Consider the following 27125-nt stretch of genomic DNA (forward strand, 5'->3'; position numbering starts at 1 on the left):
CCCCGCCCTCGCCACCAAAGGATCGTCCTCCAGGGCCAACAGTCGTACAAAAAGCCGATGTAGGTATGTCCGGCCAGAGGTAGACGGCCCGCGGGGCCAATCGGAGTGCAGGCAGGGCAGCAGGCCCCGCCTCTGAAACAACAGAAAGCACTTGACAGGCTTGCTCTCCAATGAGAAGCCCCGGAAAAGTGTCGCGCGGAGGCGGAGCCACGCGGTACAGCCACCTCTGCGCCTGCTCAAAGGCCCTGGACACTTGGAGTCTAGGTAAACCGAGCCCCGCCTCCGATAATACGTTGCTAGGGGGCGGTACTTTTAGTCTTGTTGCTAGGAGGCGGGGCTAGAACTGGCTTGTTTCCGTAAGCCACACCTCCTAGCAGGCCATGCTGGCTTCTGACCGCAAAGGTTGCCATGCAACCGGGAGCAGCTTTTGGCCTCCTTTTCTTTTGCATTTCTTCTCCGCGTATTTCCCCTCCTCTCAGCCCCTTCTTACCGCCGAACTCCTTCCTTATCACCATCTATGCCCTCCCCATCCCCCTCAGCCTCTTCGGAGTCGTGGAGTGGTGAAACAAAAGACTTCTTCGTTTTCTCTTTTTTTTTTTTTTTTTGAGACAGAGTCTTGCTCTGTCGCCCAAGCTGGAGTGCAGTTGCGCGATCTCGGTTCACTGCAACCTCCGCCTCCCGGGTTCAAGCAATTCTCCTGCCTCAGCCTCCCGAGTAGCTGGGATTACAGGGTTGCACCATGATGGTGCATGCCTGGCTATTTTTTGTATTTTTAATAGAGACGGGCGTTTCACCATGTTGGCCAAGCTGGTCTCGAACTCCTGACCTCATGATCCGCCCACCTTGGCCTTCCAAAGTGCTGGGATTACAGGCGTGAGCCACCGCGCCTAGCCAAGATTTACTTTTTTCTAAATGCTATGCTATTTGGTATCGGTCATGGGGAATGGAACAGGGGAAGGTGAAATTTAGTGAAAGCACAGGCTCGGCCTTCCTGGCACCTTCTGCCGCTCAGAGTCCTCCCTCATTTCTCCAAACTCCTCCCTTTAGCTTAGCATCCTCCTAAGACTCCTCCCTTCCCCAAGCATCCTCCTGCTAAGACAACTCCCCTTTCCTCAGCATCCTCCCACCTCTCTGATTCCTTCTCCCATCTCAGAGGCCTTTTCTTACTCTCTGGCTCCCCTCACGTCACGGTCCCCCTTGTCCTCGCATACTCTTGCCCTTTTTTTTTTTTTTTTTTTTTGGAGACAGAGTTTTGCTCTTTTGCCCAGCCTGGAATGAACTGGCGTGATCTCAGCTCACTGCAACCTCCACCCACAAGGTTGAAGCGATAATGCTGCCTCAGCCTCCCAAGTAGCTGGGATTATAGGCGCCCACCACGATGCCCGGCTAATTTTTGTATTTTTAGTAGAGACGGGGTTTCGCCATGTTGGCCAGGCTGGTCTCAAATTCCTGACCTCAGGTGATCCACCCGCCTCAGCCTCCCAAAGTGCTAGGATTATAGGCGTGAGCCACCGTGCCCAGCCACCCTTGCCCTTCTTAAACTCCTCCCTCCTCTGAGGCCCCTTCCCCTTCCCCTTCCCCAGCCTCTATGTCCCATTATTTGTAAGGGAATGTGGTCAAGAGGCTGGCTGGAATAGGGAACCCAGGCACCCCTGTAAAGAGGGAAGCCGTAATGGGGGCTGAAGTGGTGTCTGGGCCTCGTCCTCATTTGCTGTCCCTGGGCTGGGCAGGTGGGGACGGATTCAGGGCCAGGACCTAGTTAAGCTGTCGGATTAGACATGGAGGCTCCTAATCCCCTCACTGACCTTTATGAGTGGCCCAGGCCCTGCCCTCCCCAGTGGAAACCCAGGCTGGGCTGCCCTGCTCCCATACTCCTTTCAAACAAAACCCCCTCCCTGCCCCTTCACTTCCAACTTAACATCCTTCCCCCACCCTGCGTTTCCATTGCCCCCGTCCCTACCTACCCCAGACACCCTGAGCTGAGAGAGCAGCCAGCTAATTAATCCCATCCGGTTATTACATGGGGATTCTGAGGGATAAAGGGAGATGGAGAAGCTGGAGGGGGCATTTGGGTTGATGCAGCACTTGTGAAGGCTGAATGGCAATGACAGTGGCTGCCCTCGGTCCAGAACACAGGGTGGGAACACGTCCTCCTCACTGTCACTGGCTCCCTCTGCAGTTGGCTCCCAGCCTGCGAGGCACTTAGGTAGATGGTAGCATGGGCAGGGGGCCAGGTCGGAGGACCCATGCTCGAGAAGCACATTCGCAGACACACCCGCTAGGGCTCCCAGTTCTTTAATCTGGGGGACAGGTCTCCCCCTAAAACACTCACTCTCCCACAATGGGAAGAACCCTGGTGTCCAGAGCTACCTCCTCCTCCCCAGGTCCCCAAGTTGGGCCAGGGAAGTGACTCTGGCTGTTAGCCACAGCCCACGCCTACCCTTGCCCTGTGATTCAGACACCCGAGTTCAGAGCCAGCCTCCAAGAGTATCTTACATCCCAGCATCTCCTGGAAGGCCGTATGATCCAGCACTGGGGAGAGGAGGGAAATCCCCAGGACTGGAATGCCCATCCCACCCTTGGTGCAGTGAGGACTCATCCTGCTGGAAAGGCCCCTGAAGAACTTCAAGTTCCAATGTCCCGTTTTTACAGATGGGGAAACTGACATGAAGAGGAGTCCAAAGTGACACAGTAAGTTGGGGTAGCATTGGGATTTAGAGCAAAGCTTCTGGGGTCCTTGAAAAGGACCTCATTCCAATTAGCTAGCACTCCATCTCTAAGCCTGTTGTAGGGACCAAGGGAAAAAATAGATATCTGTATTTATATTACATATATATAATATACATATGTATAATATCTTTAAGAAACAGACACACGGCTGGGCATGGTGGCTCACACCTGTAATCCCAGCACTTTGGGAGACCGAGGCGGGTGGATCATCTGAGGTCGGGAGTTCAAGACCAACCTCGCCAACATGGCGAAACCCCGTCTCTACTAAAACTACAAAAATTAGCCAGGCATAGTGGCTCATGCCTGTAATCCCAGCGACTCAGGAGACTGAGGCAGGAGAAACACTTGAAGCCAGGAGGCGGAGGTTGCAGTGAGCTGAGATCACGCCATTGCACTCCAGCCTGGGCGGCAGAGCGAGACTCGGTCTCAAAAAAAAAAAAAAAGAAAAAGAAAAAGAAAAAGAAATAGACACACATCACTAGGTGTAGGGTTCCAGAGCATTCTAGACTCACCAGCCCTGGGCCTCCCCCTTCCCTTGTCCACTAATTAGCCCTGTGCCCTACAGGGTCTCACCTTCACCTTCACCTTCTAGGTCAGCCCAGAAATGTTGCTTCTCAAGTCCTGAGTCCACCTCCTAGCACTGCCAAGCAGTCCACCTGGAGGTGATGAGAACTTCCAGGCTTTGGTAATGGACAACTCTGTATCCCTGGAGCCTTCATTCCTTTTGGCATTACAGAACCACAAGAAGTCATCTAGAATCATTGAGATTCTCAACTCCATTGGGCAAACTGGAACCAGCAAAATCTCAGATATCTAGAATTGCCACTGCTTCCTTGACTCTGTGATCAGTCTACAGCCACAGAATCCTGATTCCCTTTGGACATTCTAGAATGGCACTTAAAAAAAAACCAACAACCCACCCAGTGGATCCTTTCAAAGCACTGCTTATTCTCTTGGCTGGGTGCTCTACAGCCAGAAGTTGGAGTTATCTAATATCAAGAACTCTTAATCTGTCACTTCAGTCTTTCTAAACCCACAGACTAACAATGTTTTGTGCATTCTAGAAACATTACTTTTTAGTTTCTGGAGTAGTTCAACTCTCCAGGTAAAATCTGTCCTAGACTCACCAGTGCTTGCCTCTGTGGTCAACCTAGACTCACAGAATCTCAACTAATGAGCTTTCTGGAACCACAGGTCTTTTTTTTTTTTTTTTTTTTTTGTCTTTGGTCAATCAAGATGATCTTGAATACTTGGGGCATTCCATAACCTTCCCTCCTTAGGTGGTCTAGAACAAATGATTTGCTATTCAGTTGGCTGAGTTGAGAAGCAACACTCCCTTGAATCTTAGGTGAATCCAGACCTACAAACTCTTGATATCTGATGCTGTTCAAGAACTGCCAACTTGCTTCCCCAGAGGCAGTCTATACCATTGGCTTCTCACCCTGGTCAACAATCCAGGTCTCCCCATATAGAGGAATCTAGAACCGCCAGTCTTTTCCTCTTGGGTGATCCAGAATTCTGGTGAGACTGAGGAATCAGGCTCATAAAGGGTTCTCAGGAGGGAGCACAGAAGCAGATGAATTAAGGTCCAGTATGTCCATGGTGGGTCACCAGGCATGGCAGAACCTTACCACCTAGTCATTTACCCAGCAGGCCTGTCGGTATTCAGGAACACCTGCCCCCATCCCAGGAGAGAGCCCCATCCCTCCATCTTGCTACCTTGGGGAAGGGGGCATACATGGGGAAGGGGACATCAGTTTGCATCATGGAGGCAGGGTCAGCGCCAGGGTTGGTGTGAGAACTCGGGGGCTAGCAGCCCCATCTTCTGTTTCCACCCCATTCCCTTCCTCAGTCTCATCGTCCTCATCTTCCTCCTGGCAGCAGCTCAGAGCAAGTTCATTCTCATAACAAAATGCAGTCAGAGAGCCGGGGAAACTAGACTTGAGGCTGTGGGAAGCCTGCTCTGCCCGTTCATCCAGCTCCTTAGCACTGCAGACCGGTGTCCCTGGGACCTCATAAGTGCGATGGAAGTGGCGATAGTCGACCTCATACTGGGAGCCACGCTGGAAGAGAACTGGCTCAAAACGATGGCCCCAGAGCAGTTCACCAGGGAGGTAGGACGAGCGACACTGTGTGGTCATGGCTGTGGCCTCAACCATCCCCTCGAGAATGACCACCAGCTCGAAGTCAGCCCTGGCCAGCTCGGCACGTCCTAGCTCATACAGAGGACTGGCAGAGTCGATCTCATGGACGATGGTGATGGGGGACACGAGGAAGATACGATCGGTGCCTCCATCAAAGCCCACATCCACATCCTGGTGGTCCAGCGGGATGTACTCACCCTCTGGGGTCACACGGGGCTGCAGCAGGAGGCGAGGAGCCAAAGACAGCAGGGAGCACAGAGACGGGCAGAGACGAAGTGAGAGAGAGGAAGAGATGCAGAGAAAGAAGAAGGCAAAGACCACAGGAGTGAAGAAAAGGGTGAGAACACAGATCAGGAGATGGGGCCGGCAACCCAGAGAGAGAGGAAGTCAGGCAGGGGAGGGCACAGAAACCCAGTGAGGGAGCCAGAGACCCAGGAGGGGAGGATGGAGGTCCAGAGAAAGCACGGGACATGGGACAGAGACCCAGAGATAAAGAGAGAGGAAAGAGACTCAGGGTTTGGGGGTAGAAAACGGGAAGAGGGGCGTGGTGGGGGAAGAGAAGGAGAGAGGGACAGAGTGATATTCGCATAGAGACACAGAAATCAGCAAGACAGAGATGAAATCAAAGCGACAATGGAAAATAAGCATGACATTCAACAGAGAATTGGAGAAGGAGCGGGAGAGAAAAATGGCTTTTAGTATGTGGCCAGAGAAAGATAAATCAGATGACAAGAAGGGGGAGTTAGGGCAACCTAGGTCCAACATTCTGCACCCACCACTGCCTCAGGCTTATCCCTGGGCTCTCCCCTGAGCTATCCTAGCTGCCAGGGCAACTGCAAACCCTTCCATGTCATTCTGTGTGTGAGCACGCTTTGTGGGGGTGTGGGTATTTCACTCCCGCCTACCCGCTGGTTCCATAGCCACCTCCCAGGCCAAGTCACTGCCCCACCGACTTCTGCAAGAGCCAGTGTCCCTCCTATTCATGAATCCTGGTATCTCAAAGCTTCAGGCAGGAGATTGAAGTGGGAGGTGGGCACCTATCCTCCTCTTGTAAGTGTCTCTGGGAGCCCCAAGTAGAGGAACCCCAGAGGCGGCTGGGAGTTGCAGCTCCCACCACCCCCGATCCTCTCCAAGTCCAGCCTCAGCCCAGAGTCCTAAAGTCACTTTACTTGGGCAACGGCAGCTGCTGGCCCAGAGTTTCTTGGGAACGGAGATGTTTGAGCAATTTGACCACAATTCTAGGAACGCTAAGGCCCCTTCCTCAGGGCACGGGGGGCAGCCAGTACCCCAGGGGCCAATGGGAGGTGCAGTTTCGTTTCGTTGCCACCTCCACCCTGCTCTCAGAGGTTAGGAGGCTGGTGGGACACAATGGGCCACTGAGGTGGGGAATGAATTCTCCCACAGATGCCGCAGGACCCCACACCTAGAGGCCTGGAGAACTGTGCTCCACAGCGATGAGCTGCACCCATTCCAGGGCCTGCTTCTCCCGGGGGCCTCAAGTCACAGGCCTCCGACTGTGCCACAGTGTCCAGTGGGAATTGTACACCCGAGTAATAGAACGGTCACGCAGGCCCTCCACCACCCCCTCGCAAAGCTGCATCTGAGGCCACCCCATCTTTGGACAGGTCCCTTGACCCAGAGGCTTCTGGGAATTATGGCCCAGAGCCTTGACAGGCCAGGCGTGGCCCTTTTGGGGTCTACCCACAGGCGGGCAATCCTCAAGCCACAGGAAGCTCTGTATGCCCCAAATCCAGGCCTCCAGGAAGAGCTGGTCACATACCTTTCTGTTGGGTTTACATCCCCAGCTGCCCAGTGACCCATTCGCAGGCCACAGGCCCGAGAGGCTGCTGGGAGTTGTAGTCCAAACCCCCTCCAGGACCGCACACCCCTCGCCCTCGGGCCTACGTCTCCCACAATCCCCCAGGGCTCACGGAAGTCCCCGCCTCTCCTCCCGGGCGCACCTGCAGCAGCTGGGCACGCACGTGGGCCTCGACCAGGTGGCTGCGGCGCAGGTTGCCGACGCGCCACATGAGGCAGAGGCGGTGGTCGCGCAGCGCCACGACGGCGTTCTCGCTGAAGACCAGCGTCTCGTTGCGCTTCTTGGGTTTGGCCATCTTGGCCATGACAGCACCCACGACGAAGGCGTCGAGCACGCAGCCGGCAATGCACTGCAGCACCACGGCGGCCACAGCGGCCGGGCACTCCTCGGTGACGCTGCGCACGCCGTAGCCGATGGACGTCTGCGTCTCCAGCGCGAAGAGGAAGGCGGCCAGGAAGCTGGCCACGTGTGAGAAGCAGGGCGCTGGCGGTGGCGGGGCGGCCAGGTCGCCGTGCAGCGAGGCAGTGAGCCAGAAGGCCAGGCCGAAGAGCAGCCAGGAGGCGAGGAAGGAGCAGGAGAAGAGCAGGCACATCCAGCGCCAGCGCACGTCCACGCATGTGGTGAACAGGTCGCTCAGGTAGCGCGCGCCCTGGCCACCCAGGTTCACGAAACGCACGTTGCAGTGCCCGTCTTTCTTGACGAAGCGACCGCGGCGCCGGCCCACGGGTGACTGCACCGGTGCCGGCGCCCACCCGTTGCGGCACAACCCGGGCCCGGCCTCCTCTTCATCGCCCGCCCGGCTGTCTCCCGAATCCAGGGCGCCGCTGAGGCGGCGTAGGGCCCTGGCCAGGCCCATTGGACGGAGGGACCCCCTCCACTTGGCCTAGTGGGGGGCAGGCGCCCCCAACCTGCTGGGACAAGAAACCGGCAGAAACGTCAGGGGCAACAGGAATGGGTGAGCTCATCGGCCAAGCATGCTTTCTGGTGGGGCTTAGTGGCCTCATGTGTCAAACAGGTGGAACAATACGCACATTTTTTTTTTTTTTTTTTTTTTTGGAGTCAGAGTCTCGCTCTGTCGCCCAAGCTGGAGTGCAGTGGCATGATCCTGGCTTACTGCAATCTCCGCGTCCCAAGTTTAAGCGATTCTCCTGTCTCAACCTCCTGAGTAGCTGGGATTACTACAGGTGCACACCACCACTCCTGGGTAATTTTTTTTTTTAATTTTTTTCTTTTCTTTTATTTTCTTTTTTTTTTGAGACGGAGTCTTGCTTTGTCGCCAGGCTGGAGTGCAGTGGCACAATCTCAGCTCACCGCAACCTCAACTCACTGCAACCTCTGCCTCCCAGGTTCAAGTGATTCGCCTGCCTCAGCCTCCCAAGTAGCTGGGATTACAGGCACGGGCCACCATGCCCAGCTAAGTTTTTGTAATTTAAGTAGAGATGGGGTTTCACCATGTTGGCCAAGATGGTCTCGATCTCCTGACCTCGTGATCCGCCTGCTTTGGCCTCCCAAAGTGTTGGGATTACAGGCGTGAGCCACCGCGCCTGGCCAGCCACCTTCTTTTTAAAAATTTTTTTTAATTTAATTTTTGTTTTGTAGAGACAGGGGCCTCACTATGTTGCCCAGGCTGGTCTCAAACTCCTGGCCTCAAGCGATCTTCCCTCCTCAACCTCCCAAAGTGCTGGGATTACAGGCCTGAGCCACCCCACCTGGCCCATACTCACCTTCCAAGTTGGAAGATAAACAGCAACAATACTATAGAAGATACTTGTATAACAACAACGGAAAATACTATAACAATAACGATATTACAGCAAGTGCCACAATAATTACAGCATGCATTATACAGTGCTAAATCTATGTACTGAATTCATAATTTGTGTTCTATCAATTATACTGTTTATACAGTTTGGAGGTTGTTGTAAGTACTTTACATGAATTTACATATTTGAGCCTCAGAGCAAGCCTATGAGGCAGACATCATTATCCCCATTTTCTAGATGAGGGAACTGAAGCACAGAAAGTTTAAGTAACTTCCCCAAGACTGCCGGGTGTGGTGGCTCATGCCTGTAATCCCAGCACTTTGGGAGGCCGAGGAGGGCGGATCACCTGAGGTCAGGAGTTCGAGACCAGCCTGACCAACATGGAGAAACCCCATCTCTACTAAAAATACAAAATTAGCCGGGCATGGTGGCACATGCCTGTAATCCCAGCTACTAGGGAGGCTGAGGCAGGAGAATCGCTTGAACCTGGGAGGTGGAGGTTGCGGTGAGCCGAGATCGTGCCATTGCACTCCAGCCTGGGCAACAAGAGTGAAGCTGTCTCAAAAAAAAAAAAACCAACAAAACTTCCCCAAGACCACAGGTAAGTAAACTGGGATTTGAATGCTAGCCATCCAGCTCCAGGGTCCATGCTCATAATCGTAAGGTGTAACTGCTTCTCAGCATGGAGAGATGCCTCAGGGCTCTGAGGTCAGCTGTGGTTCAAAAACAGGCTCACAAAGTAACAAAAGGAAAAAATCCATCAATTGAATTGCATCAGAACTAAATAACTTTTTTTTTCAGACGGACTCTCACTTTGTCACATAGACTGGAGTGCAGTAGCGCGATCTTGGCTCACTGCAATCTCTGTCTCCTGGGTTCTCCTGCCTCAGCCTCCTGAGCAGCCAGGATTACAGGCACATACCACCACGCCTGGCTAACTTTTGTATTTTTAGTGGAGACGGGGTTCACCATGTTGGCCAGGCTGGTCTTGAACTCCTGACCTCAAGTGATCCTCCTGCCTTGGCCTCCTAAAGTACTGGGATTACAGGCGTGAGCCACTGCACCCGGCCAGAACTAAAAAACTTTTGTGCTCCGAAAGACACTATCAAGAAAGTGAAGAGAGGCCAGGCGAGGTGGTACACACCTGTATCCTAGCGCTTTGGGAGGCTGAAGCAGGAGGATCATTTGAGCCCAGGAGTTCATGACCAGCCCGGACAACATAGCAAGGGGCTTGCTCTACAAAAAAATTAAAAATTAGCCAGATGTGGTAATGCAAACCTGTAGTCCTAGTTACTTGGAAGGTTGAGGTGGGAGGATTGCTTAAGTCCAGGAGTTTGAGGCTGCAGTGAGTTATGACTGCACCACTGCACTCTAGCCTGGGCGACAGAGCAAGACCATGTCTCAAAAAAGTTTTTTAAGAAAGGGAAAAGACAACCCACTAATGGGAGAAGATACTGTAGTTGCAAATCATATACCTGATGAGGAACTTGTATCTAGACTATATAAAGAGCCCTTGCAACTCAATCATGAAAAGATAAGTAACACCCCCAAACTTTTTTTTTTTTTTTTTTTTTTTGGAGACGGAGTCTCGCTTAGTTGCCCAGGCTGGAGTGCAGTGGCGCCATCTCGGCTCACTGCAAGCTCCGCCTCCTGGGTTCACGCTATTCTCCTGCCTCAGCCTCCCGAGGCTGGGACTACAGGCGCCTGCCACTACGCCCGGCTAATTTTTTTTTGTATTTTTAGTAGAGACAGGGTTTCACTGTGTTAGCCAGGATGGTCTCGATCTCCTGACCTCGTGATCTGCCTGTCTCGGCCTCCCAAAGTGCTGGGATTACAGGCATGAGCCACCACCCCCGGCTTTTTTTTTTTTTTTTTTTTGAGACGGAGTCTCACTCAGTTGCCCAGGCTGGAGTGCAGTGGCGCAATCTCAGCTCACTGCAACCTCCACCTCCTGGGTACAAGAGATTCTCTTGCCTCAGCCTCCTGAGTATCTGGAATTACAGGCTCATGCCACCATCCCAGCTAATTTTTGTATTTTTAGTAGAGACAGGGTTTCACGATGTGGGCTGGTGCCAAATAACCCAATTTAAAAGTGGGCAAAGGGGGCCAGGCGCAGCAGCTCACGCCTGTAATCCTAACACTTTGCGAGGCCGAGGAAGCTGGATCACTTGAGCTCAGGAGTTTGAGGCCAGCCTGGCCAACATGGCAAAATCCCGTCTCTATTAAAAATCCCAAAATTAGCCGGGTCTGGTGGTGCACATCTGTAGTCCCAGCTACTCTGGAGGCTGAGGCACAAAAAAAGTGGGCAAAGGATCTGTACAGACGTTTCTCCAAAGAAGGTACACAAATGGCTCATAAACATATGAAAAGATGCTCAACATCATTAGCCATCAGAGAAATGCAAATCAAAAGCACAAAGGAATACCATTTTGCACCCACTTAGAATGGCTATAATAAAAAAAACAAGTGGCGAGAATGTGGAGAAATTGGCATCCTCATACACCGCTGTGGGGAATGAAAAATTGCAGCTGCTGTAGGAAGCAGTCTGGCAGTTACTTAAATGGTTAAACATAGAATTACCACATCACCCAGCAATTGCACTCCTACTTATGTACCCAAGAGAAATGAAAACAGATGCAAAAACTTGTACACAAATGTTCACAGCAGCATTACTCATAATAGCCAAAAGGTGGAAACCCAAGTATCAACCAACTAATGAATAAATAAAATGTGGTATATTCATCCAATGAATAGTATTTGACAATAAAGAGAAATGAAGTATTGATGCAACAACATGGATAAACCTTGAAAACATTATGCTGGCCAGGTGCGGTGGCTCGCACCTGTAATCCCAGGACTTTGGGAGGCCAAGGTAGGCAGATCATTTGAGGTCAGGAGTTCGAGACCAGCTTGGCCAACATGGTGAAACCCCATCTCCACTAAAAATACAAAAATTAGCCGGGTATGGTGATTACAGGCGCGCACCTGTAATCCCAGCTACTCGGGAGGCTGAGGTGGGAGAATCACTTGAACCCGGGAGGTGGAGGTTGCAGTGAGCTGAGAGTGCACTAGTGAACTCCAGCTTGGGCAACAAAGCAAGACTCCATTTAAAAAAAAAATTAATTGTGATGGCTGCACAATTGTGAATACACTAAAAGCCATTGAATTGTACCCTGTAATGAGTGTATGATATGATATGTGAATTAGATTTCAATGAAGCTATTGTAAAATAAATGAAATGGGCTCATGCCCGACCCTCTGATCTTTGGCAACTCTTTCTGAGTCTCGGTTTCCTCCATTGTAAGGTGGGGAAATTGGGACTTCTTAAAAGACCAGGAAGGGCCTTCTTACCATATGGATGAGGGCCCAGTCCTGGCTTAGTTGCTCACCCACCATGTCCCCTGGGATCTCTGGCTTCTTTTTCCAGAGACTCAGTTTGCTCAACCATTTACTAGGTGTGTGATGGATGACAGGTCAAATCCTTTCCTGAGCCTCATCTGTGAAAGGCAGGAGGCCTGGGGGCTGGGCATGGTGGCTCACACCTGTAATCCCAGCACTCTGGGAGGCCGAGGTGGGAGGACTGTTTGAACCCGGGAGTCTGAAACCAGCTTAGGGAACATGGCGAGACCCTATCTTAAAAACAAAAAGTATCCAGCCATGGTGATGCAGCTACTCTGGAGACTGAGGTGGGGGATCACTTGAGCCCAGAGTTGAAGGCTGCAGTGAGCTATGATGCTCTACCACTGCACTGCAGCCTGGGCAACAGAGCAAGACCCTATCTCTTAAAGAAAAAAAAAAGAGGGCAGGTGCGGTGGCTCACACCTGTAATCCTAGCACTTTGGGAGTCCAACTCAGGAGGAATGCGTGAGGCCAGGGGCTTGAGAACCAGCCTGGGGAAGACAGCAAAACCCTGTCTCTAAAAAATAAATAGATAATTAAAAATAAAAAATAAAGGAAGAAAAGAAATGGAGGGAATCGCAGCAGCCTGTCAGGGTGGACGAAAGGAAAGGGCTGGGCATGGACCCGCACCCCTCATTGCCTTCAGGGTTCACTGCAAGGTTACCAAACGCTTGGCCCTGTGGTGGGGAACTTCCCAGGAACTGGCTGGATCAGGACAAACCATTCCAGGGGTTAAATAATTTGTGCTGGAACCTGGGGATCCTCAGGGGCTTCTTGGCAGTGCCTGGCACACTCCATTTGGAAAGAAGACCATGAGACAATGTCAAGTTTGGCACCAACTGGGTCTCCCAAAGCCCCGCACCTGCTTCCCACAACCACACGGGCAGCCTGGCCATTCGCGAGGGTTCATTAGGCCCACTTGACAGAGGCAAGGCTGAGGTGAGGGGACCAGCCTGGCTGTGTCCAGTGCCCACAGTGCACCCCAACCTTGACTCCGTCTCACCCTTGACAACCCCGCATGTTAGAGACTGTTCTCCCAAAAAGGGGAAATAGGCTCGTTGCCCAAGGGGGCGGCCTGGAGGTCAACATCAGGATGCAGCATCTACACCTGCAGCCCTCCCCAGCCTGGGGATCCCCACTCTGCACTGACTCCACCCCGTGGGCTGGGGAGGCAGGTGGGCACTGACACTGACCTGTGCTCCCCAGGCCCCAGCCTGGGCCTCTCACCCCCACTTGCCCATCTCTCACCAAAGCCCTTTGATGAAGGGACCTGGCTTTTCACAGAAAAGCCAACTGGGGCTGAGGTTAGTCCCTTGTCGCAGGTCTCTCAGCCAGTGGGGAGAGGAGTGGCAAAACCTGGCCTCCCACCCAGGCCTCCTGGGAGCCACGGCCCGAGTGCCAAACCACAGTCTTCTCAAGAGCACTCTGGTTTCAAACACACCTGGTATGTACGAGGCCTCGTGATGAGCTCCCGACATGCCCACAGCCCCCACTGGACTCTCAGACCCCACTGCTCACCTTGGCTGCTCAGGATGCCGGGAGGTGAAGATCATCACCCCCTTTCACAGTTGGGGAACAGGCTCAGGGAATGCCATGAGCTGGCCAGGCCCCCGCAGTGCCAGGGGGAATGCTGGTTGGGTCCTAAGCCTTTCTTTCTTTCCCAGAGCTCTGCCCTCGAAATCCTCCAGTCCCACCTCAGCCCCGTGAGGCAGACCCGTGTCTAATTCCCAAAGCCAATGGGGACCTTCACCAGGGGGCCATCTGCGGCCAGCATGGCCCAGCTCCCAGGCTGGCTGCGACTCAGGCTCAGGGCACTCCCCTCCCCTAGCAAAAGCAGGGCGGGAGGGAAACGGATCCTCCACCTGACCTGCGAGAGCAGCTTAATGTTTCCATATAAAGGAGATACAGGGCTTAAGGTGCTTCAACTTTGTGTCAAAGTCACTGTCTAATCTGAGGCCAAGAAGCCCCGCCCCCAGGCCCCACCCTCACCCACCCAAATCAACACTCTCACTCTTCCGAAACCAGGGGTGTTCCCCACCACTCCCCACCTAGTGGTGGGGGCTGGACAGCAGGTTGGAAAGCAGAGACTACAGAAAGACAAAGAGATGCAGAGATAGGCAGGAGGAGGGGTGTTGAGAGGGTGCCCCAAGAAAAAGTACAGGGACCAAGCAGGACAGGGACCCTGAGAGAGAGGGGGTCAGAGACCCAGAGAGGGCGGCAGGAAAGGGACATTGATCCAGAGAGAAAGGGAACCTTGAGAGAGGATAGAGACCCAGAGAGAGGGGAACAGAGACCTTGAGAGGATAGAGACTCAGAGACAGAGGGGGACAGAGACCCAGAGAGAGGAGGGGACAGAGACCTAGATGGAGGGGGACAGAGAAGATAGAGGCGGACAGGGCAATTGGGAAAACGAAAAAGAGAAAAGAAATGTTTTAAGAAATGGCGACATGGGGAGATGAAATTGTGAAGACAGAGAGAGGCAGAGAGAGATGGGAGAGACAGAGATGGGGGAGAGAGACAGAGACAGAGACAGACAGACAGAGAGGCTTTCTTTGAAAGGATGGAAGCCAGTGAGAAAATGCATAAAATGGGGATGGGGTGAGAGTTGGAGGCACTGAACCTGGGGGTAGATTCTCCTGGCGCTGAGCCTGTCACTGATGGGAAGACAAGGCCTTCTTGAAGGGGACAAGCTGAGGACAGGGATGCTGGGGCAGGGGTGGATGGGGGCGACGCAGCAGAGCAGGAGGGGATGGCTCAGCGGGGCCTTGCGTGGAGGCACGTACCTGTTGGGGCGGCCCACCCCCATGCCCTCCGCTGGGGGCTCCTCGGCTAGGGCTGAGGGAAAGCCTCTGTGGGTGCTGAGGGGCTGTAGTCTGTCCTTGGTCCCAGGGGCCGTGTGACGGGCACCCGACCTCGGAGTCCACAGACGGATCAGAGGCTGGATGGAGGGGGGCCGGGGGTGGGGCTAGCTCAGAGCCGCAGAGGGGGAGCCAGGGAGGCCAGCCAGGCAGAGCGGCTGGGCCACAGCCCAGGCAGGCTGGACAGGAGACGGCGGCGGAGGAGCGAGACAGCGACTAGGGGGCAGGGGGACTGGCAGTGGGGGACGGGAGACTCTGAAAGAGGGGGACACAGAGAAGAAAGAAACATGATAAAGGGGAGATGGACGGAGGGAGAAATGGGGGGTCCAGAGTTCCCTGAGATGAAGCCTTCATAAGCTGGTGAGGGTCAGGGATGAGGCCCCTTTCACTAAGCCAGAGTGAGTTCCAGATGGAAGGACACTTAGAGAAGGGAGAATGCGGCGGCACCCAGTGGGCGGAAGGTTGGGTTGCACTGGACTCCCAGTGGCCTCCCCCAGCCTAGCGGCCTGGGGGCAGCTGGTGCCAAATTCCTCCCCACCCCTAAACTCCCCCCACACCCCGTTTCCTCATAGGGCTGTGGCCAAAGGACCAGAGTCTCAAATACACGTCAGGCCTCTTCCTGGTCCTTTATTGCTGCTCAGGAGCCCTGACCTTCCTCCCGACACAGCACCAGCCTCTAAGTCAGGGAGGAGGGGAGGGGGTCGCATGTAGCCCCCACACAGAGAAATCCTGGCCAAACCCAGCTGGCAGGAAGACAACGGGCAGAAGCAAATTGTGTTGGAGGAACCCACACCTCAAATTTGGTGCAGCCATTGTATATCCCCCGAGTCCCCTGCTGGGAACCAGCAGCCAAAACTGGGTCCTGAGCTGGACGCGGTGGCTCACGCCTGTAATCCCAACCCAGCACTCTGGGAGGCCGGGGCGGACAGATCACTTGAGATCAAGAATTTGAGACCAGCCTGGCCAACATGGTGAAACCCCGTCTCTACTAAAAACACACACACACACAAAAAAAATTAACGGGGTGTGGTGGCACATGCCTGTAATCCCAGCTACCTGGGTGACTGAGCTGAGAGAATCACTTTAACCCAGGAGGTGGAGGTTGCAGTGAGCCAAGATCGTGCTACTGCACTCCAGCCTGGGCAATAGACCAAGACTCCGTCTCAAACAAACAAACAAAAAACTGGGTTCTGGGGACACAGGTCAAATGGGTCACAGCTGACAGGAAGGAATCCGACACACAGGCCACACCAGGCCACACAAGTCTCTGGGTGGGAGTGGTCTTACAGAGCCCTGGTTAAACCGAGTTCTTTGGTGAGAGGGGTCACTGGATCAGACCCAGGCCTTCTAGAGAACAATACGTCAAACAGAATCCATCATGGCAGCCCACAGCCTGGCCAGTCTCAGTCAACAGACCTGAATGAACCCCTTCCAGGGGAGCCCAATTCGACTTCAGTTTCCAAGCAGGAAGCAAGATCAGAGCCAGTGGGACGTCTCAGACGCTGATGGTGCGGAAGATGGTGAAGCCTGACAGCGCCGTGCTGACCAGGAGCCCTGGGCACTGCGGGTGCCAGTGCAGCTCCTTCAGCTCGGTCTCGCCCTGGTGCACGAACAGCAGCTGCTGCGGGAGGTCGGCCAGTCCGGGGTCGGCCTCCACGTCGCTCGCCTCAGGGTCCCGCTCCACCGCCAGGTCCCACTGTGTGATCTGGTGGTCTGCACCCGAGGCTGCAAAGACCCCGCTGTCCTGGGGGTGCCACTCGACGGAGGTCACGGGGGCCACGTGCTGCTTGAAGGTGGCCACTGGGGAGCCAGACTAGAGGGAGAGGATGGGAGGAACGGGCTCTGAATGCCTCAGCCTGACTCTGGGGAGGACCCAGGCAGAAGCCCCAACCCCTCTCCAGCCTCAGGGTTCAGCCAGGGCCCCACCCCTTAAGCCCTCACAAGCCCAGAGTCCAGGAAACGGACACAGGGTAATTCTGGCTGCTAAGAAGGCTGACCAGCCCAGGGGTTGCTGGGAATTGTGATTCACCTGCAAAGAAGCCCCTCCCAGCTCAGGTAGCAAAACCCCCGCCCCTGCTCTTCCCTCTGCCTGCCTGTTTTCTTCCTTGTAAAAGGAGGGCATGGGCTGGGTGTGGTGGCTCACGACTGTAATCTCAGCACCTTGGGAGGCCAAGGCGGGTGGATCACCCGAGGTCAGGAGTTGGAGACCAGCCTGAACAACATGGTGAAACCCCATCTCTACTAAAAATACAAAATTAGCCGGGCTGGTGTCACATGCCTGTAATCCCAGTTACTCAGGAGGCTGAGGCAGGAGAATCGCTTGAACCCAGGAGCGGGAGGTTGCAGTGAGCCGAGATTGCGCCACTGCACTCCAGCCTGGGAAACAAGAGCGAAACTCCATCGCAAAAAAAAAAAAAAAAAAAAAAGGAGGGCATGGCTCTCCCAGAGCTCTCCAGCAGATTCTACAAAGGCCTCAAAGGAGGCAGAAGCACAATCCCCGGAAGCCGACCCAAAGAAAGACTAAGAATGACAGCACTTTCACTACAGCAAAGGCCCCGCTCAACTGGCGTCTCTCTCATTAGGAGAAGCTGCTCTGAAGTTCCAATGGTCAACAAGCTGGGCCCTGTGTGACCTGGTGGGCCTGGGAGGCTGGAATCCATCTCCAGCCTCCTCCCCAGGGCTGATGCTATAGAAACGATCAAACTGGAGGAGAAAAAGGATGACATCATGGCAGCCCAGGAAGGCAGAGCCACACAAAGCTGCGGCTTTGTCCAGAGGGATGCCGGACACTGCAACTTCTCCTGCACAGGGACCCTCCCAGCTCCACGATGTCAGCCTCTAGCTTGGCTGTCATGTCACAGCGGCTCCTGTCCTTTCTGTGCCTCAGTCTTCTCCTACAACGAGCAGGCTGGGCCCCGATTCTCAGTTGCATCTATAAATCTACAACTCTCTGAAGCTCTCAGCACTGGCCGTACAGACAGCTGTACTTCTGCCCACAGGCAGATGACAGTCCTAGTCTCTGCTGCCCCAGCCCCTTCCATCTCTTGTCAGCTGTTCCCCTGGTAGAGTGAGTGACCCCAAGAGTGGAGACCCACCACCCTTCCTCTTGCTGAGCCTCAGTTTCCTCCTCTGTACCCTGAAGAGGCGGGAGTCTAGTTCTAAGGGCTCTCCAGCTCTGGTTGTATAAAACTATTCAAGGAGGAAAAATCCTACAAATCCCAGGGGCTGCTGGGAGCAAGCTTCTCTAGCCCCCAGGTGTCCGGCTGGGAAAATACCTTGAACTGCCGAAGGTCCCAGATCTTGAGGGCCCCATCATCCCCACCACTGAGCAGGAAGGGCTCCCGGCGGCTCCAGCTGATGACATTGACGTCCCCATCATGGGCGGTGGCTGTGGTGAGCATGCAGGCCTTGCTGGGGGCTGCCCGGATGTCCCAGATGCGGATGGAGGCGTCAGCTGAGCAGGAGGCAAACACCTGGGGGAGGCGGAGTCTGAGTGATCCCAATGCCCCCCAGCCCACAGTGAAGCCCAAGCGCCAGCGGTGGGCTACTCTCTCTTTCACTGTCCCCCTTACTAGGACTTGGCCTGGAAACTAAACCTCCGTCAGGCTCCCAGCCCTCTTTTCCCTCAGACCTAGGATTCTAGGTCCCTGGCCTAGAATCCATCAGAACTAAACGACCAGAACCCCACCCTCCCTCACCGTGTTCTCAGTCGGTGACCACTGCAGGTCCTCCACAGAGCGTGTGTGGCCCACGAATGGCCGCTGGTCCACGTGCCAGGAGCCGCCGTCCGTAGGTGTCCAGAGGTGGATGTTCTTTTGACAGTCACCGGTCAGCAGGCGACCTGGGGAAGGGAGTCAGGAAATGACCTCGCCCCACCTGGCCGCAGCTCGCTCCCCTCCTTGGAGTCTAAGCGCCCGGCCCCTTGTTGCAGACCCTGCTCCCCACACCTCCCGGGACTCCTGAACACCCCAGGGACTCACCGGCCACCCTGGGGGACCAGTCAAGGGCAAAGCCCTCGCCCATGTGCCCAGCGAAGGAGAAGATGGGCTTCATTTGGGCCTGCTCATCCCGGAGGAAGGCTGCCAGGGCCTGGGGGTCCTCCACCACCTGCAGAAGCCGCCGCAGCGCAAACACCTCCACCTGGCCCTTCTCTGACCACACCCCAGCCACAGGCTCTTCACCCAGCCATGACACCTGCAGAAGAGCAGTGGGGGAAGGGTGACGTGAAGCGAGGTGAGAGGAGGATCAGGGCACTGACCCCACGCTCCCCATATCCCAGAGAACCAGAAGCGCGCTTCCTCAGATCTCCCAGGCCTGGGACTACAGCTCCTTGAAACCTCTATGGGAAGAAAATCACAACCTGCAAAAACCAGCATGGTAACTGGGACAGCTCTCCACAGGGGGTGGGAGTGGGTGGGGGAGCTGAGGTGGGAGGATAGAGCCCCAAGATGCCTGGGAGTTGAGGCTGCAATTCCCACCAGCCCTTGGGAGGGTGTTCAGGCTCCTGGTCTCGGTAACCCTCTAAATGCTGGAAGGCCACAAGACTCAGTCCTCGGATCTCCTTGCCTCTGTGTTTGTTCACTAGGAGACCCAGTCCAGCCACAAGGTTTCCAATACCCCTAGCCCTGACCTCTCCCCTGGGCTCCAGACTCTTACTGCATTGACCGTTCAAACTTTTTTGTTTTTGAGACAAGGTCCCGCTCTGTTGCCCAGGATGGAGTGCAGTGATGCCATCACGGCTCACTGCAGCCTCAACCTCCTGGGCTCAAGTGATCCTCCCACCTCAGCCTCCCAAGTAGTTGGGACTATGGGTGAGCACCATCACATCTGGCTTTTAGAATTTTTTTGTAGAGACAGGGTCTCACTTTATTGCCCAGGCTGGTCTGGAACTCCTGGTCTCAAGCGATCCTTCTGCATCAGCTTTCCAAAGTGCTGGGATTACAGGCATCAGCCACTGTGCCAGCCTGACCATTCAAACTTGATACAACCAAAGCCAAGCTCCTAATTGCCACCTGCAACTGCTCCCTCTCCACCTCAGGCCCCAAAATTCAGAACTCATTCTTGGTCCTCATGCCCAGCACCTATGCTGGCTACAATAAAAATGCTCACTTCCAGGGCCGGGCGTGGTGGCTCACACCTGTAATCCCAGCACTTTGGGAGGCCGAGGAGGGCGGATTGCCTGAGGTCAGGAGCGAGACCACCCTGGCCAACATGATGAAACCCCGCCTCTACTAAAAATGCAAAAATTAGTCGGGCGTGCTGGTGGGTGCCTGTAATCCCAGCTACTTAGGAGGCTGAGGCAGGAGAATCACTTGAACCCAGGAGTCAGAGGTTGCAGTGAGCTGAGATCGCACCATTGCACTCCGGCCTGGGTGACAAAAGCGAGACTCTGTCTCATCTAAAAAAAAAAGCTCACTTCCAACCCCCTTCTCGTGATGTCTATTGCTGTCACACTACTACTGATGTCATCCTTCCCCTGAATACTGTAAGTCTCCTCACAGGATTCTTTCCTCCGACCCTTACCTCTCTGCAATTGATATTTAAAACAGCAGCCAGAGGGATCACTTTAAAACAAAAGTCAGACCCTGTCTTTCTTCTGCCTGAAACCCTCCAATGTCTCCCAATTAAAAGCTGGAGTCCTTACAGTGGCCGACAAGGCTCTGAACAATGTCTTCTCTGTGCCCGCTCCCCAAATTGTGTCATTCTCCCTTTTGTTCATTCTGCTCCAGACAGACTGGACACCCCCGCTTCACTTGAAACTCTTCAAACATGCCAAGCTCACCCCAGGGCCTTTCAACTTGTGTTTTCCTTGCCTGCAAATTCTTTTACAGGGTTCACTGCCCCACTACCTGTGAGTATCTATGCAAATGGCATTTTATGACTGAATACTTTCCTAACCACACTGTTTAAAAATAGCACCCCACTCCTGGAGCACCCTAACCCTCTTCCCCTGCTTCATTTAAATTTTTTCCAGGATAGTTAACACCTTTGGACATGGTACACATTTACTTAGTTTCATCTCGTTCCCTTCCCCCACTAGTGTGTAAGTTGATGGAGCCAGAGACGTTTTGCTTGCTGCTAAATCCTCTGCATCTAGAACAGTACTGAAACATAGTAAAAATAACTTCATGGAAACAGACAGCCCCAGCTATCACCCAAGTACTGCTCTAAGTGCTCTTCATATACCGTATCATTTTACTTACAAGTCTACCTGATCAGAAGATGTTTTAGCTTTGAAGCAAAAAACAAATAAACAGGCTGGACCCAGTGCCTCATGCCTATAATCCCAGCATTTTGGGGGCCAAGGTGGGCGGATCACTTGAGCTCAGGAGTTCAAGACCAGCCTGGCCAACATAATGAGACTCCATTTCTACTAAAAATACAAAAATTAGCTGGGCATGGTGGTGTGCACTTGTGATCCCAGCTACTCGGGAGGCTGAGGCAGGAGAATCACTTGGACCTGGGAGGCAGAGGTTGCAGTGAGCCAAGATCACGCCACTGCACTCCAGCCTGGGCAATGGGAGTGAAACCATGACTCAAAAACAAAACAAACAGCCACAACCAAAAACAGTTCCTGAATAGTAACAGAAAATACATACCTCATATTACAACCAGGTGCTATTCTAGGCACTATATGTTATTTCATTTGACCTCATGCCAGCCCCATCAGATAAGTTCTATAACTCACTATGTTACCAAAGAGAAAAGTGAAGAACATAAAACATATCCTCATAATCTAAAACAGTACCTAACATGTAATGACACTGATCATAATAGCTAAATTGTATAAAACTATGTGACAAGTACTTTTCTAAAAACTGAAGGAGGCCGGGTGTGGTGGCTCACGCTTGTAATCCCATGACTTTGGGTGCCCGAGGCGTGCGGATCAATCACTCGAGGTCAGGAGTTTGAGACTAGCCTAGCCAACAAGGCGAAACCTTGTCTCTACTAAAAATACAAAAAATTGGCCACACGCAGTGGCTCACGCCTGTAATCTCAGCACTTTGGGAAGCCGAGGCAGGCGGATCACGAGGTCAGGAGTTCACCACCAGCCTGATCAACATTGTGAAACCCCGTCTCTACTAAGAATACAAAAATTAGCCGGGCGTGGTGGCGCGCACCTGTAATCTCAGCTACTTGGCTGAGGCAGGAGAATCGCTTGAACCTGGGAGGCGGAGGTTGCAGTGAGCTGAGATCATGCCATTGCCCTCCAGTCTAAGCGACAGAGCAAGACTTCGTCTCAAAAAAAAACCAAAAAACAAAAAATTAGAAGGGCCTGGTGGCAGGCGCCTATAGCCCCAGCTACTTGGGAGGCCGAGGCAGGAGAATCCCTTGAACCTGGGAAAGGGAGGTTGCAGTGAGCCAAGATCGCACCACTGCACTCCAGCCTGGGCAACAGAGCGAGACTCCATCTCAAAAAAAAAAAAAAAAATGGGCCAGGCACGGTGGTTCACGCTTGTAATCCCAGCACTTTGGGAGGCAGAGGTTGCAGTGAGCCGAGACTGCGCCACTGCACTCCAGCCTGGGTGACAGAGCGAGACTACGTCTCAAAAAAAAAAAAAAAAAGGACATGAGGAGGTGTTGGGAGTTATGGACACAGGGGATGGGTCAGGTGTGTTTCAGAGTATGCAGAGCAGGCTCCTGGGACCATACTTACCCGAACTCGGTTGATGCCACCATAGTGGGGCACCATGGCCAGCTCCAGCTGAGGCTTCCGCTCTTCTTCATCCTCTTCATCTTCCTCCTCTTCTTCATCACTGCCCTCTGAGGGTGGGGGCTTCGTCCCATGCAGATTGTGCATCCGAAGCATCATCAGTCTGGGAGAAATTGTGGGGTGAGTTAGGCACTAGATTCCAGGATTCTTAGGAAGAAGAGAGGCTGGAAACCCAGACTCCTGGATCTGCGAGAGGCAGAAACTGGAAGCCCTAACTCCTGGGTCCTGAGAAAGGGGCTGGAAACTGAGCCTCCGGGTCCTGGAAAAGCCTCGGGTCTTACCTGTTGCTCTGGGCGCTCTCAGCCTGGGTCCCAGCACACAAGTAAAGTGTAAGAGGAAGCTCTGTCCGGTTGTCTCCCAGGTGATCCCGGACTATGTCAAAGCTGAGACAGGGGGCGCCTGGGGATGGAAGGAGGGGTTTACGAGTTAAGACGGGACAGTAAGAGCTCAGTCCCCACCTCCCTCATGGATCAACCGCCTCCGGTATGAAATCACTTCTCTTAGACCCTAGCCTTCTCTTCCCGAGCACCTCTCAGGTTAAAGGCTCGGGATCAGCCACCTCAGGACCCCGGAGTCCGGACTCAGCCCTACCAGTCTGCGCTCGGTGGTAGAGCACATAGGCCTCCTCGTCCATGACCAGCTCCTCCCCTTCGCGTAGCGGCGGCCCCCGGCCAGGCAGGTAGACCTGGGCCGGGCCCTCGGAACTTGTGTCGCCGGACTCGGCTTCCATGGGTTCCCCGGTTTCACACGTGCGCCGCCGACCCTTGCGCGCCGCCATCTTCGAACCCTCTCGCTGCTGACGCCCGGTAAGAGCGTCACTTCCGGGTTTCGCTTTCCGCCTGAGATCCGCCCTACTGCTCGGTTACCTTGGAAACTCCGGGGACCGCTAATCGGAGAGGGTGCGGAAACGCTGGAGGAGAACTCAGGTAACGGCGCCAGCGAAAGAAGCCTGCGGATACGGAGAAACTGCATCTTCGCGTGACTTTGGGCGCTGTTCCTCGCGGTAGTGGCAAGGCCTTCTGGGAGTTGTAGTTCTACGGGAGGCTTATTTTCCCCATTTTCCACTTTGATTCCGAGAGCGTTCTTTCCTCTTAATTAATTATTCATATATGCAAATTTGCTCTTTCACTGGCAAGGAGACTGAGTTTCTGCTCCCCGAGGACCCATAAGGCCGGTTTCTTTTCCTCTCTCTGTTGTGATGGCTTTCATTTGTTTCAAAAATGCCTTCTTGTAGACAGGATGGATATTATCTGTAAGTTAGGCGGTTCAATCTACCCTCTAGGGGCAGTCAATTGCCTAACCAGACATTCACATTGCAGCTCTGGTCAGCGAGCACTTAATCAGAAAGTCCACCCTCTGGAGGCAGCTATTACAAGTGCTTCGTCTCTCTTTATCGCCCATCAGCACCAGCGGTTTGGCTAATTGACATAATGAAATGTTAGATTCTCATTGGTGAGATTAACAGCATTCAAGATAATGCGGATTGGCTGGGATATGTCAGACACTCTCCTAGCTTGCATGAACAGGATATTGAGAATCTAGCAAGCCTTGGTACCTATAGCCATAGGAAATAAAACCATACCTTTGATCTTAATATGTTTTGTCTCCGGGATCTATCTCACCACTCTCTTGGGGTCTCTATCTGCCCCAGTACCCTCTCGACTTTCTTTTCAGGGTCTCTTCCCACCTCCTTTCTTGGTCTTTGTCTCCCCAGGCACCTCCTTTCAGAGTCTCTGTTCTCTCTCTAATTCTGTCTCCTCTTCCCCTGTGGGACTTTTGTGTTTCTGTTTCCTCCAGAGAATTTGAGGGGGGCTAACAGATACGGAGCTTAGGCTTGGACTGAGGAGGCATAAAAACATGGTTTATTCCAAACACTGCAATGTGGAATAAGAGAGTGGGAAGGGAAGTTGGTGGAGAAGTGTGGACTCCCAGACCCTCCCCTCCACAACCCAGCCCCAGACCCGGCTGGAGATCTGGGAAAAGGAGGCTTTTTGGAGGTCTGCTGGGTCATCACTGAAGGGTCGCAAATAAGGGTTGGATTTGGAGAGGATGTGCTTGGTGGCAAGTGGGGTGGTCCGGAGGTGCGGCAGGGTGGGAAGTTTTGGCTTCAGGGAGGTTGGGTTCATCGCGGTGCAAGGGAAGGCGGGGCTTCCATTGGGGACGTGTCCTAGGTCAGAGTAGGGAAAAGCGACCGAGGGTGTAAGAGGAGGAGGGGGTGTCACGGTTTGATGTCAAGGGTCACAGTCTGGTCGGGGCACAGTCTGGGGTTCGGGTCACAGTTTGGGGTCAGGGGTCACAGTCTGGAGTCGGATGACCATTTTAGGAGTCGGATGTCACAGTCTGGGTCAGGGGTTTCTGTGTGGCGGGGCCAAGGTCTGGGGTCACAGTTTGGCGAACGCGTCTCACAGTTTTGAGTCCCAATGGATGAAAGGTTAAAAACGGGCTTCCCCGGAGGCGCGGCTGGGGCCGGGGAGCTGCACAGTGATGTGGGGGCCACGGCCCCGGGCGTGGAGGTGGGACGCGGGAGTGGCGTGAACCCCCCACCTCCCGCCCCATCTGGTGACGTTAAAAAGCCCTTGTCGGGTTTAAAAAAAAGTCCGGTGGGCTCCAAGGCCCCCGCCCCCTCGCTCTCAGGCTGGGTGATAGTTGAGGGACCAAATCCTCTCCGGCTTGCGGTTCCTCCAGAACCAGGGGGCGCAGGACGCTGCTCCAGGCGGGGTCCGGCCAGTTCCACTGCTTTCCTTCCCAACCCACGCGGGTCCTGTCCACTGCGGGCGCCCCCTCGGGCCGTGGCCTGCGCTGACCAAGGGGGCGGTGGGGCCCCCGGGGCCGCGTCATACCTCGGACTCGAGGCTAGAGAAGTGCGCCGAGCCCCTGCGGGTGCCCAGGTCCCCGCCCCGGTGTCTCCGGTGGGAAGCTGTGGGCAGCGGCGGCCCCCAGTGCGCGGCGTGCGGACACCTGCGAGCGTGGCGGGAGGGCCCGGTAAGCCTGCGCGCAGGGGCGGCGCGAGGGCACGAGCTGAGGTCCTCGAGCGAGCGCGAGGTGGGCGCGGGCGGCGGGAGGTCCCAGCCCCCAGCGGCGCGCCGGTGCCTGTGGTGGTGGGGCGCGGCGGCGGCGGGCGTGCGGTGCGAGGCCCGCGGGCGGTGCGGGTGCGACCGCGGGCACCCGCAGCGGGCCCGGCGTCGGGGCAGGGGCCGGGCGGCCCAGGGTGGAGGCGGCGGCGCCCACCAGCCGCCGTCCAGGCCATCGTGCGAGCAGCTGAGATGGCGCGGCGGCGGCAGCAGCTCCAGGCTGGCGCAGTGCCGACAGTGCCAGGCGGCCGGACCGCTGCGCGGGGGCAGGTAGTCCCAGCTCCCGGCGCGCCAGCCCCCGAGCTTGTCGACCGACCAGTAGCGGCCGGGCGGCGGCCCGAGGCGCTCGGCATACGGGTAGGGGAAGTCGGCGAACCACCAGGGCTCCAGGCCGCCCAGCGACGCGCCGCCCAGGCTCTCCGAGTCCTCCGAGTCCGACGGCGACGGCTCGAGATCGAGGTAAGGGCACGGGGGCGGCGCGGCGCGGCACGGGGGCGGAGCGGCCGGGGCTCCTCCGCCCGCGCCCCCCGTGCCCCCCGCGCCGCCCGCGCCCGGCCCCAGCAGGGGTTGGCTCTCGGGGTCCGAGCGCGGCCACCGCGCGGGCGCCGGCGGGCTCTCGTCCTCGAAGGCCAGGCGGCAGAGTGGCGGCCCGACGGCGGTGGCCGCGGCGGCGGGGGGCGCGGGCGGCGACGGGAAGCCGGGGAAGGCGCCGGCGGGGGGCTCGGCTGGCTCCTTGTCGCGTACGATGGCGAAATAGGAGGGCGGCGGCTTCTGCGGGGGCTGAGCGGCCGGCGGGGACAGCGGGCGCCCGGCTGCGCCCCGCGGTGCCGCGCGCGCCTCGCCCAGGCCGAGGCCTAGGCCCTGCGGCTCAATGGGGCCGTAGTAGCGGTGGAAGCCGTCGGCCAGGCCCGCGCCCCCCGGCGGCCCCTTGCCCTTGGTCCGGCGCCAGCGGTCCACTGAGGCGCGCTCGCGGGGCACGAAAGGTGCGGGCCCGGGCGCCGGCCGCGGCGCGGGGTACGCGGGGCTGGGCAGGGGCTGTGGCGGCGGCGGGGGCTTGGCGGGCGGTGGGGCGGCCTCGGCGCTGCAGCAGCTGTACATGCCCTGCGGGTCCGGGGACAGGACGGGGGTCAGCGCGAGATGCCCAGGACGCCTGCCTGCCTCCCCTCAGTCTCTCTCTCCTCTCCATTTACCCGCCTGTGTCTCCCGCTCTCTTCCCCACTATCCACATCTCGACCCACATCTCCTTGTCTCTGCTCGGCTTTACCTTTGTCCCCGCCCCTGCCATCTCCCCCTCTCTGCCTCCCTCTCTGCCCCATACCCTGGAGAAGGCCAGCAGGAAGTCCATGCGGTGGGTGGGCCCCAGGCAGTGCCGCAAGCGCCAGTACACCAGGTGTTCCCAGGCGAAGACCAGCAGGGACAGGCCCATGGCCACCAGGAGCATGTAGAAGACGCCCGCCATGTTGTCGATGTCCAGCTTGCTGCTCATCACCTCGATTTTGTCATTGTGGCAGATCCCAGAGAGCCACAGCCGCTCCAGCATCTCGATCTCATCTAGGGAGGGGCGGTCAAAAGTCACCTGCTATGAGTACCCTCTGAGGACCCTTGTCTGTGATGTGGGAATGTAGGC

The 27125-nt window shown here is 55.4% G+C and overlaps 3 protein-coding genes and 1 long non-coding RNA gene across 6 annotated transcripts in view; 1 reads left to right on the forward strand and 3 right to left on the reverse strand.

The window, feature by feature from the left end:
• Nucleotides 1-121: 121 nt before the first annotated feature.
• LOC134757698 (uncharacterized) lies at nt 122-3797 on the forward strand. Its single transcript, XR_010132033.1, has 3 exons — nt 122-264; nt 2653-2691; nt 3323-3797. It is a non-coding gene; the product is annotated as an uncharacterized lncRNA (long non-coding RNA).
• On the reverse strand, nt 2280-15225 carry KCNJ14 (potassium inwardly rectifying channel subfamily J member 14). The gene is made up of 2 exons (XM_019015925.4): nt 6836-15225; nt 2280-5090 (listed from the first exon to the last, which is right to left on the reverse strand). The coding sequence occupies exons 1-2, from the start codon at nt 7547-7549 to the stop codon at nt 4494-4496; spliced, it is 1311 nt and encodes a 436-aa protein (XP_018871470.3). The 5' UTR covers nt 7550-15225; the 3' UTR covers nt 2280-4493.
• Nucleotides 15226-15314: 89 nt separating this feature from the next.
• GRWD1 (glutamate rich WD repeat containing 1) lies at nt 15315-24119 on the reverse strand. The gene is made up of 7 exons (XM_004061091.4): nt 23019-24119; nt 22709-22826; nt 22371-22530; nt 18694-18907; nt 18412-18554; nt 17989-18186; nt 15315-16526 (listed from the first exon to the last, which is right to left on the reverse strand). The coding sequence occupies exons 1-7, from the start codon at nt 23203-23205 to the stop codon at nt 16209-16211; spliced, it is 1338 nt and encodes a 445-aa protein (XP_004061139.1). The 5' UTR covers nt 23206-24119; the 3' UTR covers nt 15315-16208.
• A 115-nt stretch (nt 24120-24234) lies between these two features.
• GRIN2D (glutamate ionotropic receptor NMDA type subunit 2D) overlaps nt 24235-27125 on the reverse strand; it is a 54055-nt gene continuing 51164 nt past the window's right edge. Inside the window, exons 13-14 of one of the 3 annotated variants that reach the window (XM_031004034.3) lie at nt 26817-27049; nt 24235-26599 (exon numbers count right to left, since the gene is read on the reverse strand). In XM_031004034.3, the coding sequence (XP_030859894.1) occupies nt 25262-26599; nt 26817-27049 (1571 nt within the window). In that variant the 3' untranslated portion in view covers nt 24235-25261. Of the gene's footprint in view, nt 26600-26816; nt 27050-27125 lie in introns of those variants that run through there. The other 2 variants (XM_055370088.2, XM_063701555.1) reach the window with 2 other exon arrangements.

The sequence above is a fragment of the Gorilla gorilla genome, chromosome 20 (assembly GCF_029281585.2).
Source record: "Gorilla gorilla gorilla isolate KB3781 chromosome 20, NHGRI_mGorGor1-v2.1_pri, whole genome shotgun sequence".
Taxonomy (NCBI): domain Eukaryota; kingdom Metazoa; phylum Chordata; class Mammalia; order Primates; family Hominidae; genus Gorilla; species Gorilla gorilla.